Source organism: Stegostoma tigrinum, chromosome 2 (genome assembly GCF_030684315.1).
Source record: "Stegostoma tigrinum isolate sSteTig4 chromosome 2, sSteTig4.hap1, whole genome shotgun sequence".
Lineage (NCBI taxonomy): Eukaryota > Metazoa > Chordata > Chondrichthyes > Orectolobiformes > Stegostomatidae > Stegostoma > Stegostoma tigrinum.
Genome location: NC_081355.1, coordinates 58,071,999 through 58,088,101, shown reverse-complemented (window position 1 = coordinate 58,088,101; position 16,103 = coordinate 58,071,999). Strand labels below are relative to the sequence as shown.

General features: G+C 40.4%; 1 protein-coding gene across 2 annotated transcripts in view; it reads left to right on the top strand.

Annotated features, from left to right (window-relative positions):
- The window catches only part of LOC125465087 (3-hydroxyisobutyrate dehydrogenase, mitochondrial-like), a 135,244-nt gene extending 131,926 nt beyond the window's left edge, over positions 1-3,318 (top strand). For both annotated transcript variants that reach the window (XM_048558208.1, XM_048558217.2), the window contains one exon: positions 2,292-3,318. In XM_048558208.1, the coding sequence (XP_048414165.1) occupies positions 2,292-2,450 (159 nt within the window). In that variant the 3' untranslated portion in view covers positions 2,451-3,318. The remainder of the gene's footprint in view (positions 1-2,291) is intronic.
- Positions 3,319-16,103: the final 12,785 nt, after the last annotated feature.

Genomic DNA, 16,103 nt, shown 5'->3' with positions numbered 1-16,103 from the left:
CTGGATGAATATTCTTCTCATTTTTACTAATTTCTCGATTTTGCTCTATATCAAGCCATGTAACCTAATGGGAAGGGCAGTTTCACTGACTTGCCTTTCTGTCCATTTTTAATGGCCTGGGGAAATTTCCTGAACCTCATGCTGTTTTTCTCACATTACATGGGGACAGCAAATCCAGTTCCTCACTTTTGTGAGCTAAGTGGACAATACATTGGAAAGTCAAGATAATAAAATGTGAGGCTGGATGAACACAGCAGGCCAAGCAGCATCTCAGGAGCACAAAAGCTGACATTTCTGGCCTAGACCCTTCATCAGAGAGGGGGATGGGGAGAGGGAACTGGAATAAATAGGGAGAGGGGGGGAGGCGGACCGAAGATGGAGAGTAAAGAAGATAGGTGGAGAGAGTATAGGTGGGGAGGGGATGGGTCAGTCCAGGGAAGACAGACAGGCCAAGGAGGTGGGATGAGGTTAGTAGGTAGCTGGGGGTGCGGCTTGGGGTGGGAGGAAGGGATGGGTGAGAGGAAGAACTGGTTAGGGAGGCAGAGACAGGTTGGACTGGTTTTGGGATACAGTGGGTGGGGGGGGGGGAAGAGCTGGGCTGGTTGTGTGGTGCAGTGGGGGGAGGGGGGGACGAACTGGGCTGGTTTAGGGATGCAGTAGGGGAAGGGGAGATTTTGAAACTGGTGAAGTCCACATTGATACCATATGGCTGCAGGGTTCCCAGGTGGAATGAGTTGCTGTTCCTGCAACCTTCGGGTGGCATCATTGTGGCACTGCAGGAGGCCCATGATGGACATGTCATCTAGAGAATGGGAGGGGGAGTGGAAATGGTTTGCGACTGGGAGGTGCAGTTGTTTGTTGCGAACTGAGCGGAGGTGTTCTGCAAAGCGGTCCCCAAGCCTCCGCTTGGTTTCCCCAATGTAGAGGAAGCTGCACCAGGTACAGTGGATGCAGTATACCACATTGGCAGATGTGCAGGTGAACCTCTGCTTAATGTGGAATGTCATCTTGGGGCCTGGGATAGGGGTGAGGGAGGAGGTGTGGGGACAAGTGTAGCATTTCCTGCGGTTGCAGGGGAAGGTGCCGGGTGTGGTGGGGTTGGAGGGCAGTGTGGAGCGAACAAGGGAGTCACGGAGAGAGTGGTCTCTCCGGAAAGCAGACAGGGGAGGGGATGGAAAAATGTCTTGGGTGGTGGGGTCGGATTGTAAATGGCGGAAGTGTCGGAGGATGATGCGTTGTATCCGGAGGTTGGTAGGGTGGTGTGTGAGAACGAGGGGGATCCTCTTAGGGCGGTTGTGACGGGGGCGGGGTGTGAGGGATGTGTTGCGGGAAATGCGGGAGACGCGGTCAAGGGCGTTCTCGATCACTGTGGGGGGGAAAGTTGCGGTCCTTAAAGAAATTGGACATCTGGGATGTGCGGGAGTGGAATGTCTTGTCGTGGGAGCGGAGGCGGCGGAATTGGGAATAGGGGATGGAATTTTTGCAGGAGGGTGGGTGGGAGGAGGTGTATTCTAGGTAGCTGTGGGAGTCGGTGGGCTTGAAATGGACATCAGTTACAAGCTGGTTGCCTGAGATAACATTGGAAAGTCATTTGTGTTGAGTATTTCCTTCCTTCAGAGAACTAAAGCCTGAAAACTGAATAAAACAAAAACTAGGCGCATCAGATTTTCAGCAGAAACATTGGCTTCTCAAGAGCGAAAACATGTTAAATTTTTGATTTTGGGTGTTTGGAAGATAAATGAGCCACTAAATTGGTCTAAACAAAACAACGTGGGGGGTGGTAGTGCAGGAGAAAAAGAGAAAGAAAGGAATCGGGAGCGTGAAATTTTACCACAAATTAAAATTGAGCAATTAAGTGGCTAGCTCTTGCCATGATGAAAAGATGGCAAGAGATGAAAACTGGTCATGTCTCTGGATTTGGGAAAGAGTTGACCCTGTGCTGCTTGCCATGTAGGTTGACTTCTTATGAATGTGCATTTCATAATGAGCAAACAGAAGATTTTAGCCAACTTTTCACTAGTTTGGCAAATAGGTTCTGAAATATTGAGTTGAACACAGCAGACCAAGCAGCATCAGAGGACCAGGAAAGCTGACGTTTCAGACCCTTCTTCAGAAAATAGAAATTGGCTGTGACTGATTATACTTTGCTTTAAAAAATGCACGGAAAAGTACTTGTGGTTTGTTATAATGATCATGCAGTTATTTGTGGTCTGAATGGACTGCAGTGTTGAACTCGGGGGTGAGCTTTAATAAATAATTCTCTAACTGTCTTTCCATTTCTTCTGTTTTAGGATCTGGGACTAGTGCAAAACACAGCAACAAACACTAAAACCCCTGCTTTGTTAGGATCATTGTCTCATCAGATTTACAGGATGATGTGTGCACGGGGATATGCTCAGAAAGACTTCTCTTCGGTGTTCCAGTTCCTACGTGAAGAAGAGAATATTTAAACTTGACCAATACCAAAATGTGTCCTGAGAAAATAAACATGGGAATGTCACTGAGCGTTCAAGTAACTTCAGGTGTCCAACAAAAAAAAATGACAGGACCATTCTATAGTCATAAACCATGGTCCCAGAGTGGCTGCCTAATTTCTTAGCGAACAGCTTGTGTAATCTTACACCCAGAATTCCCTGATCTAACTGTGTGGAATTAGATAATGAAAAAATTTTGAAACTGAATTGCAAGCACGATGACTAAGGAGTTTTGAGACTCTTACACACTAAGTAGGCTTACTCTATATGGGAAATGACAAGAAAGTTAGCTTTTGGTTTGAACTTCTTTACCAATTACTTCACCAAAACATGATAAATTATGAATTTTCATTTTAACTTTGGTTTGATTACCTAAATAATACATGCCAGCATCAATTATAAATAGATGGCAACTATTAATTTTTCTTTTACTCTTCAATTAATGTGATGTTAAATTGAAATAAAATTCTACTACTTACTAAATGCAGCCATCTGAGTTTTTTATGATACAATTCAGAACCTTAAGCCATCTTATTATGAGTTCCCAAGGTTGGCCTTGTTCTCTGATCCAAGTCCACAGGAAAAGTCATTTCAAGTGTCTAATCTCATGTCATATTTGATCCTTACAAACTGTTAGACTTTCACCTCCCTGCATGACTGGAAGTGATCCTGATCTTAAAGAAAATAGAAATTGGCTGTGACTGATTATAAATGGAATTTTTTTTTTGTATTTTTAGATCCTTTCCTATTACACATTTGAATATATATTAGTGTCAGTTTGAACTGTCCAACTTTACTGCATGCTTTTCTATCTAAACAAATAAATATTGAATTTATGAATTTCCTGAGTTGGGTTCTTAAAGAGAAGTTCCTATATTGTATTTTCACCCCTTTTTCAGATCAGCGATCTGTATATGTGACTCTCTGTGAAGATATCTGATTTGTCGCGATAAACAACTGTTATTTGCTTTTCCTCCTAGCTCCAATGTCTGACCGTTCTCAGTTCTTGTTGGGTTGTGCTTCTCTGTATGTGTCTTGCTTTTAGTAATTTAGGAGGGTGACATTATTGGCTTGAGACCAGTGGGATCATCACTCCTGATGCCAATCTTGTTGTCATCCAGCAATTCCACATACTTCCAGCAAAGGATCCCTTGACAGCAATTGAAGTTGGAATTATGTTTCAGTCTTTATGATCTCAGGCCCACCAGCTAATACGTTTTAAGGCTCGTTGCTGTCCAACTGTTGCCACCCAAGAAATAAAGCAGCTAATCTGGTACTAATATGTTCGTTTTAAAGGAATGAGTTAACTTTGGAAGCCAAGTATAAAAAAAACTAATTCCTATTTTAGATGTGAACCAACCGTTCACTCCATTAACAAGCATGTAGTGCTGGACCCCATGTACCAACCACAAAGAAACCAATCCGGAAATGATGTCACCAACCCCAGCAAACTGAGACACGTAAATAGCAAGCGGAACAGAACACCCATGCTACACCGGAGGCGCACTGTTACCTGGTATGATGACGGCATGTCTACAAATGAACTTACGAACTTGGTGAGCAAGTCAAAAGTCGCACCAACCATTCATTCTCTTGTTGAACATGATGTGATTACTGTAGTTTTTATTGGAATTTTTTGCAGCAAAGGCCAAATGAATGTCTTTGGCAAATGAGTTATAACAGTTTACACCAGGACCCCCAAAAGTGAGGTCATGAGCTGAAATTTTGGGTTGACCCCTTGCTTCTCATCTGAAAGGCACCCCCTGCCATTCACCAAAAAGAAATGAAGTGGCAATTTGTTAAAATTTGTAAATTCATTAAAATTTGGGAAGCACCGATTTATACACAGTTGATGGATGAATGAGCTGGATTTAAGCCTTTGATTCAGGAGACTGATGGGCTCAATCCCTTTATTTTTCTTCTGGATTAACTTGGGCTCTCTGTGCGTGCGTGTGTGTGTAGGTTATAAGTGTGAACAATAAATCCAAGGGATAGGAAAAATGTGTTTATGTCAAGTACTCATAATTGGGTTAATTGCTTGTTCTTAATCTGTTCCTGTGCTCTATAAATTGCTTGCTGAAAATACAAAGTTTTTTTATATGGGATAGTTTATTTTAAAAGACACTCTGCAGAGTATAACCTGCATCTTAAAATCTTATAGCCCTTAACTTGCTAACAATGAAGTCAGAACATAGAACACTACAGCCCTTCGGCCTTCGATGGTTTCACAGATCAGCGCAACAATTTGAAGCATATCTAACCTACACTATTCCATTATTATCCATATGTTTATCTAATGATCATTTAAATGCCCTTAAAATTGGCGAGTCTACTACTGTTGCAGGCAGGGCATTCAATGCCCTTACTACTCTCTGAGTAAAGAACCTGCCTCTGACATCTGTCCTTTATCTATCACCCCTCAATTTAAAGCTATGTCCCCTCATGCTAGCCATCTCCATCTGAGGAAAAAGGCTCTCACTGTCCACCTTATCTAATCCTCTGATCATCCTGTATGTCTCTATTAGGTCACCTCTTAACCTTCTCTTTAACGAAAACAGCCTCAAGTGCCTCAGCCTTTCCTCATAAGACCTTCCCTCCATACTAGGCAATATCCTGGTAAATCTCCTTTGCACCCTTTCGAATGTTTCCACTTCCTTCCTATAATGTGGCGACCAGAACTGTACGCAATACTGCAAGTGTGGCCGCACCAGAGTTTTGTACAGCTGCAAAGTTTCATTTGTCTATTTGACTACTTTTTAGGATTTCTGTCAGCTAATTGAGTGGATAAATAAATTTTGGAAAACTGTTGCATTTTCATTTAATTAAGCTGTTGACCAGTGATCAACTTCCAAACAGCCCTTAAACAACCCACTGGAGCTTGCTTATAGACTTATACCTGAATGTTGATACTTAATATAAGTTCTTTATCCATGCATTAAATTTAATGCAACTGTGTAAATCCACTTGGAACATTGTGTTCCTTAAAGACAAAGCAAAAATGTTTAATTATTGTTTCTTCTTCAAAGTCATAGCTATTAATGTGGCATTCTGGGAGTTTCTATCTTAAAATCGCCAGTGAGATGACTGAGAGAGAATCTTCCCTGCATTCCAACTCTAACAAAATATCCTTACTGCTTGATTTAATATGATTGGGTATGTTATGAAGAATTCCCTCACTTAGGAAGGAAGTACGGAATTTTCTTGGAGCCTGAAAGTGAACAAAAATCAAAAGTTGGTTTGGGTGAAATTGGCTCTGTTTTTAAAGATACAGGTTGGGTAATGATGTAAATACACTGCTGAATAATTGTTTCTTTGAGGGGTAATTGATTACTCATGCAAGGAACATTTTTTTTTTGAACAGTTGGTGCCTAATAATTAACTAACCATCTGTTTCTCTTGAATTCATGAAAGTGCTCAAAGAAACATTTAGTATTGGCCCTTCTGTATTGTGAACCAACGACAAACTTCTGTCAAATATTAAAATGATGAACCTGTGCAATTCATTGATAACATTTCAACAGTCTTCATGTTCATTATTTTGAGGAAGTAAATTCTCGCAGCAACATTAAATGACTCTAGATGTAAACACTGAGCTCAAACTTCAAATTTGCAGCAGAGGTAGTAGAAACTGCAGATGCTGGAGAATCTGAGATAACAAGGTGTAGAGCTGGATGAACACGAGCAGCATCAGATGAGCAGGAAAGCTGACGTTTTCGGTCTAGACCCTTGCTGTGTTCATCCAGCTCTGCATCTTGTTATCTCAAATTCGCAGCAGTAGTTTGAACGTAGAACGTAGAACAGAACAGCACAATACAGGCCCTTCAGCCCACGATGTTGTGCTGAACTTTTACCCTAATCCTAAAGTCTATCGAACCTCCACCCCTACATTATACTATCATCCATGTGCCTATCTAATATCGCTTAAATGCCCCTAATGAGGCCGACTTCACTACCCCCTCTGGCAATGCATTCCATGCCCCGACCATTCTGAGTAAAGAACCTACCTGTGACATCTCCCCAGTATCTACCTCCACTCACTTTAAAACTATGCCCCCTCATAATAGCTACCTCCACCCTAGGAAAATGTCTCTGGCTGGCCACTCTATCTGTACCTCCTGATCGTTTTATACACATCTATCAAGTCATGAATAAATGCCTGACAGTTGAATACAAGCTTAAACTTTGAGTCAGACTGTATTGATAATTTGGCCAGAGCAAAAAAGATTGGAAAAGCTATTTGCTTTTCAGATACACTAAAAAACTGAACAGCTGTTGTTCTTGTAGAACTTATTTTGAAATTTGTTTACGGTAGAGTAACACACATTTTGTATTGCCAATATTGATGAAACTAATAGCATTCTTGTCTCGATCCTGAGGTTGCAATCCACATTACGATCTGGCAGACTCCAAATTGAAAACCACAAAGAGATGAAGTTGCTAGTTGCCAATTGAACATGGTTTTTTTTAAAAAAAGTAAGGCTGGTGAATTCAGGTGAAAGTGAATATTTAAAAACTCAAGTTGTAATTGCTGGCATATGTCCTCACTGGTACTGGAAACTTAATTTTACAAGTTCAGAGTCTCATTTCTTCAGAGCTTTAGTGTTCCAGATTATTTCTTTGTTTTATAAAAAAAAAAGGGAATAAGGTATAAATAATATTTCCCTCTCCACTTTCTGTGCATGATTTTTAATTTGTAATTTGTACTTTGATTTATTCAGGTTTAAACCAAGTTGCTTTGATCTGATTGCTGTTTCTTATCCTGCTCCCACATGGCACATGTCCCTGTAAAGGGTGCTATTCTTGAGCCTTTTCAAAAGAAATGTCTATGGGATATGGGCAGGGTTGGCTTGCCTGTCCTTAATTGTTTCAAACTAAATGGCCCACTTACAGCCATTTCGGAGGGCAGTTAACCATGTTGCTGTAGGCCTTGAATTTTGTTCAGACTAGGTAAGGTTGACAGATATCCCCTCCTGAAGAATGTTAATCAAACAACTAGGTTTTTACAACAGTTGACAGTGGTTTCCTGGTTACTGTTCAGCTAGCTTTTAAATCCAGAATTTTTTTTCATTGAATTCAAGTTTCACCACCTTCTGTGATTAAGATGTGAACCCTAATCTTGAGAGCATTATCCTATCTATACCTCTTGGCTTGTTTTAATGGCAAGCAAATTCCTTTCCTATTGACTGTAAAATTCAGACCATAATGTTTCTAATGGATTTAGTCTAAAATGCAAATTTTTAACCAAATTGCTAGAAAATACGGATATTTGGTTCAGGTGTACGTCTGATTGCCATTTTGCAGTTGGTATGATCTTGTTTCTGACCCTCTCATTACCTACTAAATAGCACAAAACTAATCATTAGACTGTGTAAACACGGGGGAAAAACAAGTTCTATCTTGAGCTCCCAAGTGCCCTCTGTTCCCACCAGGGCAATTAATACATTCCATTGAGATCAATCATCTTGATTTGGGAGGTGTTAATTTTGGATTTTTTCTGGTTGATGTGTCTTGCTCACATCTCCATCTAATAGCACGAGTTTGGATATCTGAAAATTAATTCAGCTAACCCCTCAGTTTCATTTGTGGAAACGTGCCAAGGCAATTCACAGGGAACGGAAGATATGGGTGTTGCAGTCCCTAACAGATACAGAATGAATTTTTTTAAACCAACTTTGAAATATTTTTCATGCTGTCATTACACTCTTGTTCAACTCTGATTAGTTTATCACTTCATGATTTTCCCCTACATGAATCACAAACTATAGATCATTCTGCTGGATGAAATAATATAATAAACAGGTATATGCAATGCACAATATTGTGACAGAACAGATCCTGAGCTACTTGTGCTGAGCCATGGTGCTGTTATATGTAGTAGGTGCTGGGTTGGAAGAGGGGCACTATCTCCAGAGAAAAAGGAAATAGAAATATATTTGGAAGTGTTTCATCTCCAGTTTTTGTTTTGGATTCCCATATAGAACCTAGAACAGTACAGCACAGTACAGGCCCTTTGGCCCACGCTGTTGTGTCATGGAATAATCCTAATCCAAAAATAAAATAACCTAGCCTATATTCCCCGCAAATCACTGCTGTCCATGTGCATGCCCAGCAGTCGCTTAAATGTCACCAATGACTCCGCTTCCACGACTACCACTGGCAAACTATTCCATGCGCTCACAACTCTCTGGGTGAAGAACCTCCCTCTGACGTCTCCTCTATACCTTCCTCCTAACACCTTAAAACTATGACCCCTCGTGGCAGTCAATCCTGCCCTGGGGAAAAGTCTCTGGCTATCGACTCTATCCATGCCTCTCATTACCTTGTACACCTCGATCAGGTCCCCTCTCTTCCTCCTCCTCTCCAGAGAGAAAAGTCCAAGTTCAGTCAACCTCTCCTTGTAAAACAAGCCCTCCAGTCCAGGCAGCATCCTGGTAAACCTCCTTCGCACCCTCTCCAAAGCCTCCACATCTCTCCTATAATAGGGCAACCAGAACTGGACACAATATTCCAAGTGTGGTCTCACCAGGGTTTTGTAGAGCTGCAGCATAACCTCGCGGCTCTTAAACTCAATCCCCCTGTTAATGAAAGCCAAAACACCATATGCTTTCTTAACAACCTTATCTACCTGGATGGCTTCTATACTTCTATTTCACTGCAGGCAGTTTCATGAATAATTCAGTTACTGAAACATGCACACCTGTATAGAGGAATCATTTACTTTCTATCATTGCTTGGGATATGTTTCCCTCTTTATAGGTATGGAAAAATAATAAGTACAACTTAAGGTTTCTGTGATTTGCATCTTTACATTTTTACTTGCAATAATTTTTAGTGTTTCTGCTCAACCACTTGGGGTAAAAGATTTTAGATTCAGGACTTTTATGTAAAACAGAAAAGTGACATTGAGCAAATTGGTGAAGTACTTAATCATGAATATGATTTAATATAACCTGTCCAGTTAACACTTAACATTTTGTTTTGTACTAAACATAATCCAGTTGCTGCTATATCCATAATCCCAAAAGTGGTTAGTACAGTAGGTGATATGATGTGCTGCATGAGCTAACAATGCTATTGTGCATAATATTTTGAGGTGTACATTGGGAGATATGTATATTGAAGCTGCTTCCCTAATAATGAGGTGTCTGGGATTTGCCAAAAAGAGAGCACAAGATTTTCACAGGGATGCCACTGAAAATACAAATTACATTTATGATATAAGTAAGCGAAAGACCAGAAGCTTTCAATTTTGTAAACGGACACCCTTCATTGTAAGGCCGAGGGGAGAAATAAACTGCAAAAAGATACTTTGCAACAATTGCTAAAAATTAATTGAATAATATTAATCTTTCACATTGACTACACCTTTGCCATTTTTATGATCTCTCTCCTCCCTTAACCACTGGCACTGTGCCTTTCACCACACCTAATAACACCGCCCCAATAACTTTCATTTCTTGCTTCCTCCACTGAAGTAGACTAACTTCCATTGGGTGTCTGTTTTCATGGCTTGGCAGTGTCTTGCCAAGTCTCCGTTCCCCGCAAGTATGCTCAGACGTTATTTATAAGCTAATTATTCATAATTATGTTGTCGATCACTGTCTGTTTATATGTCATCTTCATTCAATGTCCATTATGTCAGAACATTCTAGATGAACAGCATGGGTGGAAGTTAATACCCTCCCTGTGCTGAGCATGGTGGGGATGGGTCAGTTTATCGGAGTAGATCTTTACTATCTACGTAACTCCACATGGTTAAAAGTCAGTGGTGGAAAGGCCTGTGGCCAACACTTCTGTGGACGCTACTGTATGGGAACTCAACAAACAAACTAATGGGGTGGACTTGCTTGCAGGTCCCTTGGAGGCTGTGGGTTCCTCATTCAACAGCATGGCATGCCCTATGAAGAGCCCTTGTTGCTGATATTCCTTTGCTGCAATCTGCCTTCCATTGTGCCTAGAATCCAGCGATGTCACTGGATCTTTCAGGAGATGTCATACTGGCAGCAGCCATTACATTCCTGCTGGCAGTTGCCAGCATTTGACTGGCCAGTAGTCCTTGACCTCTGCCCTTTTGGGTTCCTTGATCCTGAGGAAGGTATGAAGAGATATGCAGAGATCCTGCTGTTACCCCCATTAAGCCCAGCTTCTGAAGTGGGGATATTGGGACCAAGTTTCAAAACCAATGAGAAAGTGGGGGATCAGTGAATGAGATGTGGTGAGAGTTAATTTGATCTTTAACAAAGAAACAAGTTGGTAACTAGGTGGATTTCCAAAACACATTCGCTGTGATTTGGAACATAGAACATAGAACAGTACAGCACAGAACAGGCCCTTCAGCCCACGATGTTCTTCTCAATTGTGCTGATTGAGAATGCTTGGTTTTTTTTAAAACACATTCTGTCTAGCAGTGAGAAGCCACATATGAACTATTTTTGTTTGAATCAGACTTGTCTACTCTTGACATAGTTATTCATTCATTTTTGCTGTTCTTTGAATATAGACTTTGATGCAATCTCTGAGGCAATCATGTGCTCTGTTCATTAGTTGATACTACGTGGTATACTTTAGTCATAATACAGTTTTTCACAGCTTTCACCCCTCCAGAAGGCATTAATCCTTGCTTGGGTATGATTCTACAAGCACTAACAGGGTGTAGAATAGCAACTGAAAGGTGATTTGAACTGTTCTGTAGATCATTTTTGCTCACTATGCCATATTATTATTTCCACCTAAAAGGACATATCAAAAGTCCACATTTCAAATAATCTCTTGTGGCAATCGTCTCTGGGAGCTTAATGTCAGAAAATGACTCCTTGTGATAACTGAGACATTGGGAGTGAATTCCAAGGTAATAAAATGAGGCTGGATGAACACAGCAGGCCAAGCAGCATCTCAGGAGCATAAAAGCTGACGTTTCGGGCCTAGACCCTTCATCAGAGAGCTCTCTGATGAAGGGTCTAGGCCCGAAACGTCAGCTTTTGTGCTCCTGAGATGCTGCTTGGCCTGCTGTGTTCATCCAGCCTCACATTTTATTATCTTGGAATTCTCCAGCATCTGCAGTTCCCATTATCTCATTGGGAGTGAATGTTCTTTGTGAACTGAAAACCTGATGCAGCTTAAAGTTGAATTCAAAAGTCATTCTTTTTGGAAAACCTTTTGAGTAAAGCAACCCAAGTAGTTTGATTAATTTGTATAAATATAATTTTACCAAATGCATTGCTTTTAACAGATAAACATGCACATTAAATTCTGTTTCCGCAAAAATCACAAATTGTGAATTCACCTATCCATGCCAAAAAGCAACAACAAAAATCAACATCCCCAGCCAAAATGTATGTATCTGTGATTTGTAACCTTTTCTTAATGAGCTCCTGAGAACCCTCACAAATTTCAGTATTTGCGGGTTTCTCAGGAAGGGAGACATTGCAGGTACAGAGGAATTACTGCATTTCATATTTGCATTAAGCATTGTGCATTGTCTAGCTTTTTTATAACTAATCAAGCCATCAAAATAAAGGGGAAGACTTACTTGTGAATACTTAGATTTAATAAAAATTATAATGCAGAGAATATCTTAAGTACACAATTAATTCTGATATATTAAACAGCTGAACAGCTGCCAGACTGCTGCAGTTTGCATGAGAACAATTTAAGTCGTGTATAAACGACTTTGCTCTCTTAAATTGAATGCATAGGCAGGATACGGGGGACCATTGAAAATAATTGGACTACAACTTCAGAAACAGAATGCCCTTTAGAGCATTCATTTTTTTTAAACTTTCAAATATTTTAATTGCTAGTAGTTCAGACTTTCTGAAGTTTCAAGACTACTGGTTTAGAAGAGGAGACTACATTTCCATTGAAAATAAATGCAAAGCCTTTGCAGAGCCATAATGACCACATCTAGTGCTCAGAAACCAAAGCTGCCTTTTGGTTTTAGTCAAATAAATTCAGAGTCCTAACTGCAGATGCCAAGTGAGCTGCTGAACATTGCAATTCTAGTCCTTTGACTAGCATTGAATCCCTGTGTTCCTGCTTAAGCAGCAATACAGTTGAAGCAAGTTGACTGGCTTCTCACTTTTTACACCAATGCTGAAGATGGAATTTGAATATGAAATCTAAAACATCCTGGAGCTAATTGTCAAATATTGCAAAAATCCATCTGGTTGGCTAATTCCTTTTTAGGGCAGAAAATCTCCCCCACTGCTGGGTCTGGGCTATGTGTTACTCCAGATCCATAGCAATGTGTTTGACTCAAATGTACTTTGCAACGGCCTGGATAGTAAATAAGTTCAGGGCAATTAGGAATGGGCAAAAATACCAGTCTTGGCAGTGACGCCCACATCCCATTCATGAATGCAAAAGGGTCTGTTTGAAAATTTCATCATCAGAACCTTAAACATTAGTGTAGCCAAGGCATTGCCTCCCTCTTCCAACTGTCGCAACACTTTTTGGATGGATTTTGGACAGTGGTCAGTTGAATGTCAAAAGGATTGAGCATGTTTACTTATGTTTACATGCATGTCTATTACACATGCATCCTTCAGGGAGATGCCTTATTAATTGCAGCTATTAATTCCTCAACATTTTTGCTCGAGATGCTGATCTCCTAATTGTACAATTCTACATTCACAAACCCAATTAAACTCACCCAGGGAGCTTATTCTTCTTCAATGAAACTTAAAATAAACCAGGTTTTCTTGTTATATTGACACACCACCAAAATGTTTTACTAGATTTGTTCAAAAATACAATAATTATCATTCTAATGGCTTGTGTTTGATTACATCCCGTATCTCTTTCCCTAATGAACTCATTATGCAATGTTTGGCAGCACAGTACAGATGCATCAAACTTTTTAAAAATGTTTTTCTAAACCTGAAAAGGTTCAGAAAAGATGTACAAGGCTGTTGCTAATGTTGGAGGATTTGAGCTATAGGAAGACTCTGAATAGACTCCCTGGAGTGTCAGGGGCAGGGGGTGGGGTGAGTGGGGCGTGACCTTTTAGAGTTTCATAAAATCATGAGTGCCATGGATAGGGTGAATAGCCAAGGCCTTTTCCCTGGGGTGGGGTGAGTCCAAAATTCGAGGACATCGGTTCAAGGTGAGAGAGGAAAGATTTAAAAGGGATCCAAGGAGCAACTTTCTCACAGAAGATGGTGTGTGTATGGAATGAGCTGCCAGAGGAAGTGATGGCAGCTGGTACAATTATGACATTTTTAAATGGCATCTGGATAGGTGTATGAATAGGAAGGATTTAGAAGGATGCGGGTCAAATGCTGGCAAATAGGACTAGGTTAATTTAGGATATCTGATCACCGTTTCTATGCTGTACAGCTCTATGACTGTGAGGGCCGTGTGGCTGTGGTATTTTGGATCGTTAACATTTTCAACAGGACACAATGGGATAATGGCCAAACACAACCATACAAAGTTAACACATGGGAGTACAGATATCAACTCAGAATAGCAGTGTCATTTCCTCCTTACCTTGGTGCTGAAACCAGTTCTACCATCTCAATTTAATAAAATGTGAGGCTGGATGAACACAGCAGGCCAAGCAGCATCTCAGGAGCACAAAAGCTGACGTTTCGGGCCTAGACCCTTCATCAGAGAGCATCTCAATTGGTGTTTCAGCGTCAGCAAATATCCCACTTGAGAAATGTTAGTTGTCCATAACCAATTGTGCAATCAAGGGCATTTGCCACTGTTGTTTTTAAAGAGTCTAATGATAACCATAAGGCTATTGTTGACTGTGAGAAAATGCATCTGGTTCACTAATGCCCTTTTTAGGGAAGGTAACTGGAGTCGTTTCCTGGGCTGGCCTATGTGACTTGAGCCCTGATTATGGACTGTTGACTCTTAACTACCCTCTGGGCAATTAGGGATGGGCACTAAACACTGGTCTAGCCAGTAGCACCAACTCCCACAGTTGGAAAAAAATATGAATTTAATACCACTTCATCCAGAGATGTAATGAGTGTATTTTGTAAGTAATTTATAAGAGTTTTCTTTATCCACGATTTCTATAGAATCACATATAGAACAGGTGATCACTCATCCTGTACTTACTGTTCCCTTATCTCTACAAATCATTTTTTACAACTTTTTCCTTTTCAGTAACAGTAATATCCACACTTGGCCAATCAAATGCCAATTCACATTTGCACTACGCAAGTATCAGCTAATGACTGTCTCAATTCTAATGATCACTCCTTGACATCTAATGTTATCACCAAATGGAATCCCCAATATCAACATCCTGGGGGTTACAATTGACCAGAAAATGAACTGGACCAGCCATATAAATACCGTGTATACAAAAGCAGATCTGCAACTAGGAATCCTACAGAGAGTAATTCTCCAAAGCAGAAGTTAGACATGTGATGGATAACTACTGCTCTCCACTAACTGGGGCAAAGTGGTCAACTTGATTGGCACCACATCCACAAACATTCTTTCCACTTACAATGCATGGTTTGCACTGTGTACAATCTGCAAGATACACTGCAGGAATTTACCGTGACTGCTTAAACATCACTTTGCAAATCTATGCCCACTGCCATCTAGAAGGCCAAAGGCAGCAGATATATGAGAATACGACCAATACCTTCAACTCCAAACTACTCACCAACCTAACTTAGAAGTATTTCACTGTTTCCTTCATTGTTGATAGGTTAAATTCCAGGACCATCATCTAATTGCAATGTATGAATACTTGTACTACATGACTGCATTGCACCTCACTACCATCTTCTTGCAGGCAATTGGGGATGGACAATAAATGTTAACCTAATCAGCAATCACACATCCCCTGAATGAATAGAAAATACCCACTTCCCCTTTGAAAGTAATTTCTGAATCTCCTTTTTTGTTATTTTTTGTGCAATTATTTCCAGATCAATACATTTTACAAGAAGCATTAACATCCTGGTATTTTTGTTAACCAATTTTCTTAAACTGTGATTTATCTACTGTATTAACGATCCTCAATTTTGAATACCTCTGTCAAATCTTCTCTTTCTTCTAAGGGGATCAATCATGGTTCCTTTTGTAATGACATTTTACGTCTACCTATGCCAAGTAAACTAAAGAGGTTCAAGCAGGTAGATTATTACTTTCTCGAGGGCAACTAAGGATGGGCAATAAGTGCTGGCCAAGCTGACGACACTAACATCCTATGAATTAATAAAAACAGCTCACTGCCAGTACTTTTTATAAGATTAACAAGTGCCTACAGATTAATTCCTACATTATTCCTCCCAACTGTTGCTACAATTCCGTGCATTTTTTTTGTACTTTTCCATATTTAAAAGTTCTTACAGCCTACAGGGAGTTCTTGACTAATGTTGGTTCCAGTCTTAGAGGCCTACATAGAACATAGAACATTACAGCACAGTACAGGTCCTTTGGCCCTCGATGTTGTGCTGACCTGTCATACCGATCTGAAGCCCATCTAACCTACACTATTCCATGTACGTCCATATGCTTGTCCAATGATGACTTAAATGTACTTAAAGGTGGCGAAGCTATTACCGTTGCAGGCAAAGCATTCCATTCCCTTACTACTCTCTGAGTAAAGAAACTACCTCTGACATCTGTCCAATATCTTTCACCCCTCAATTTAAA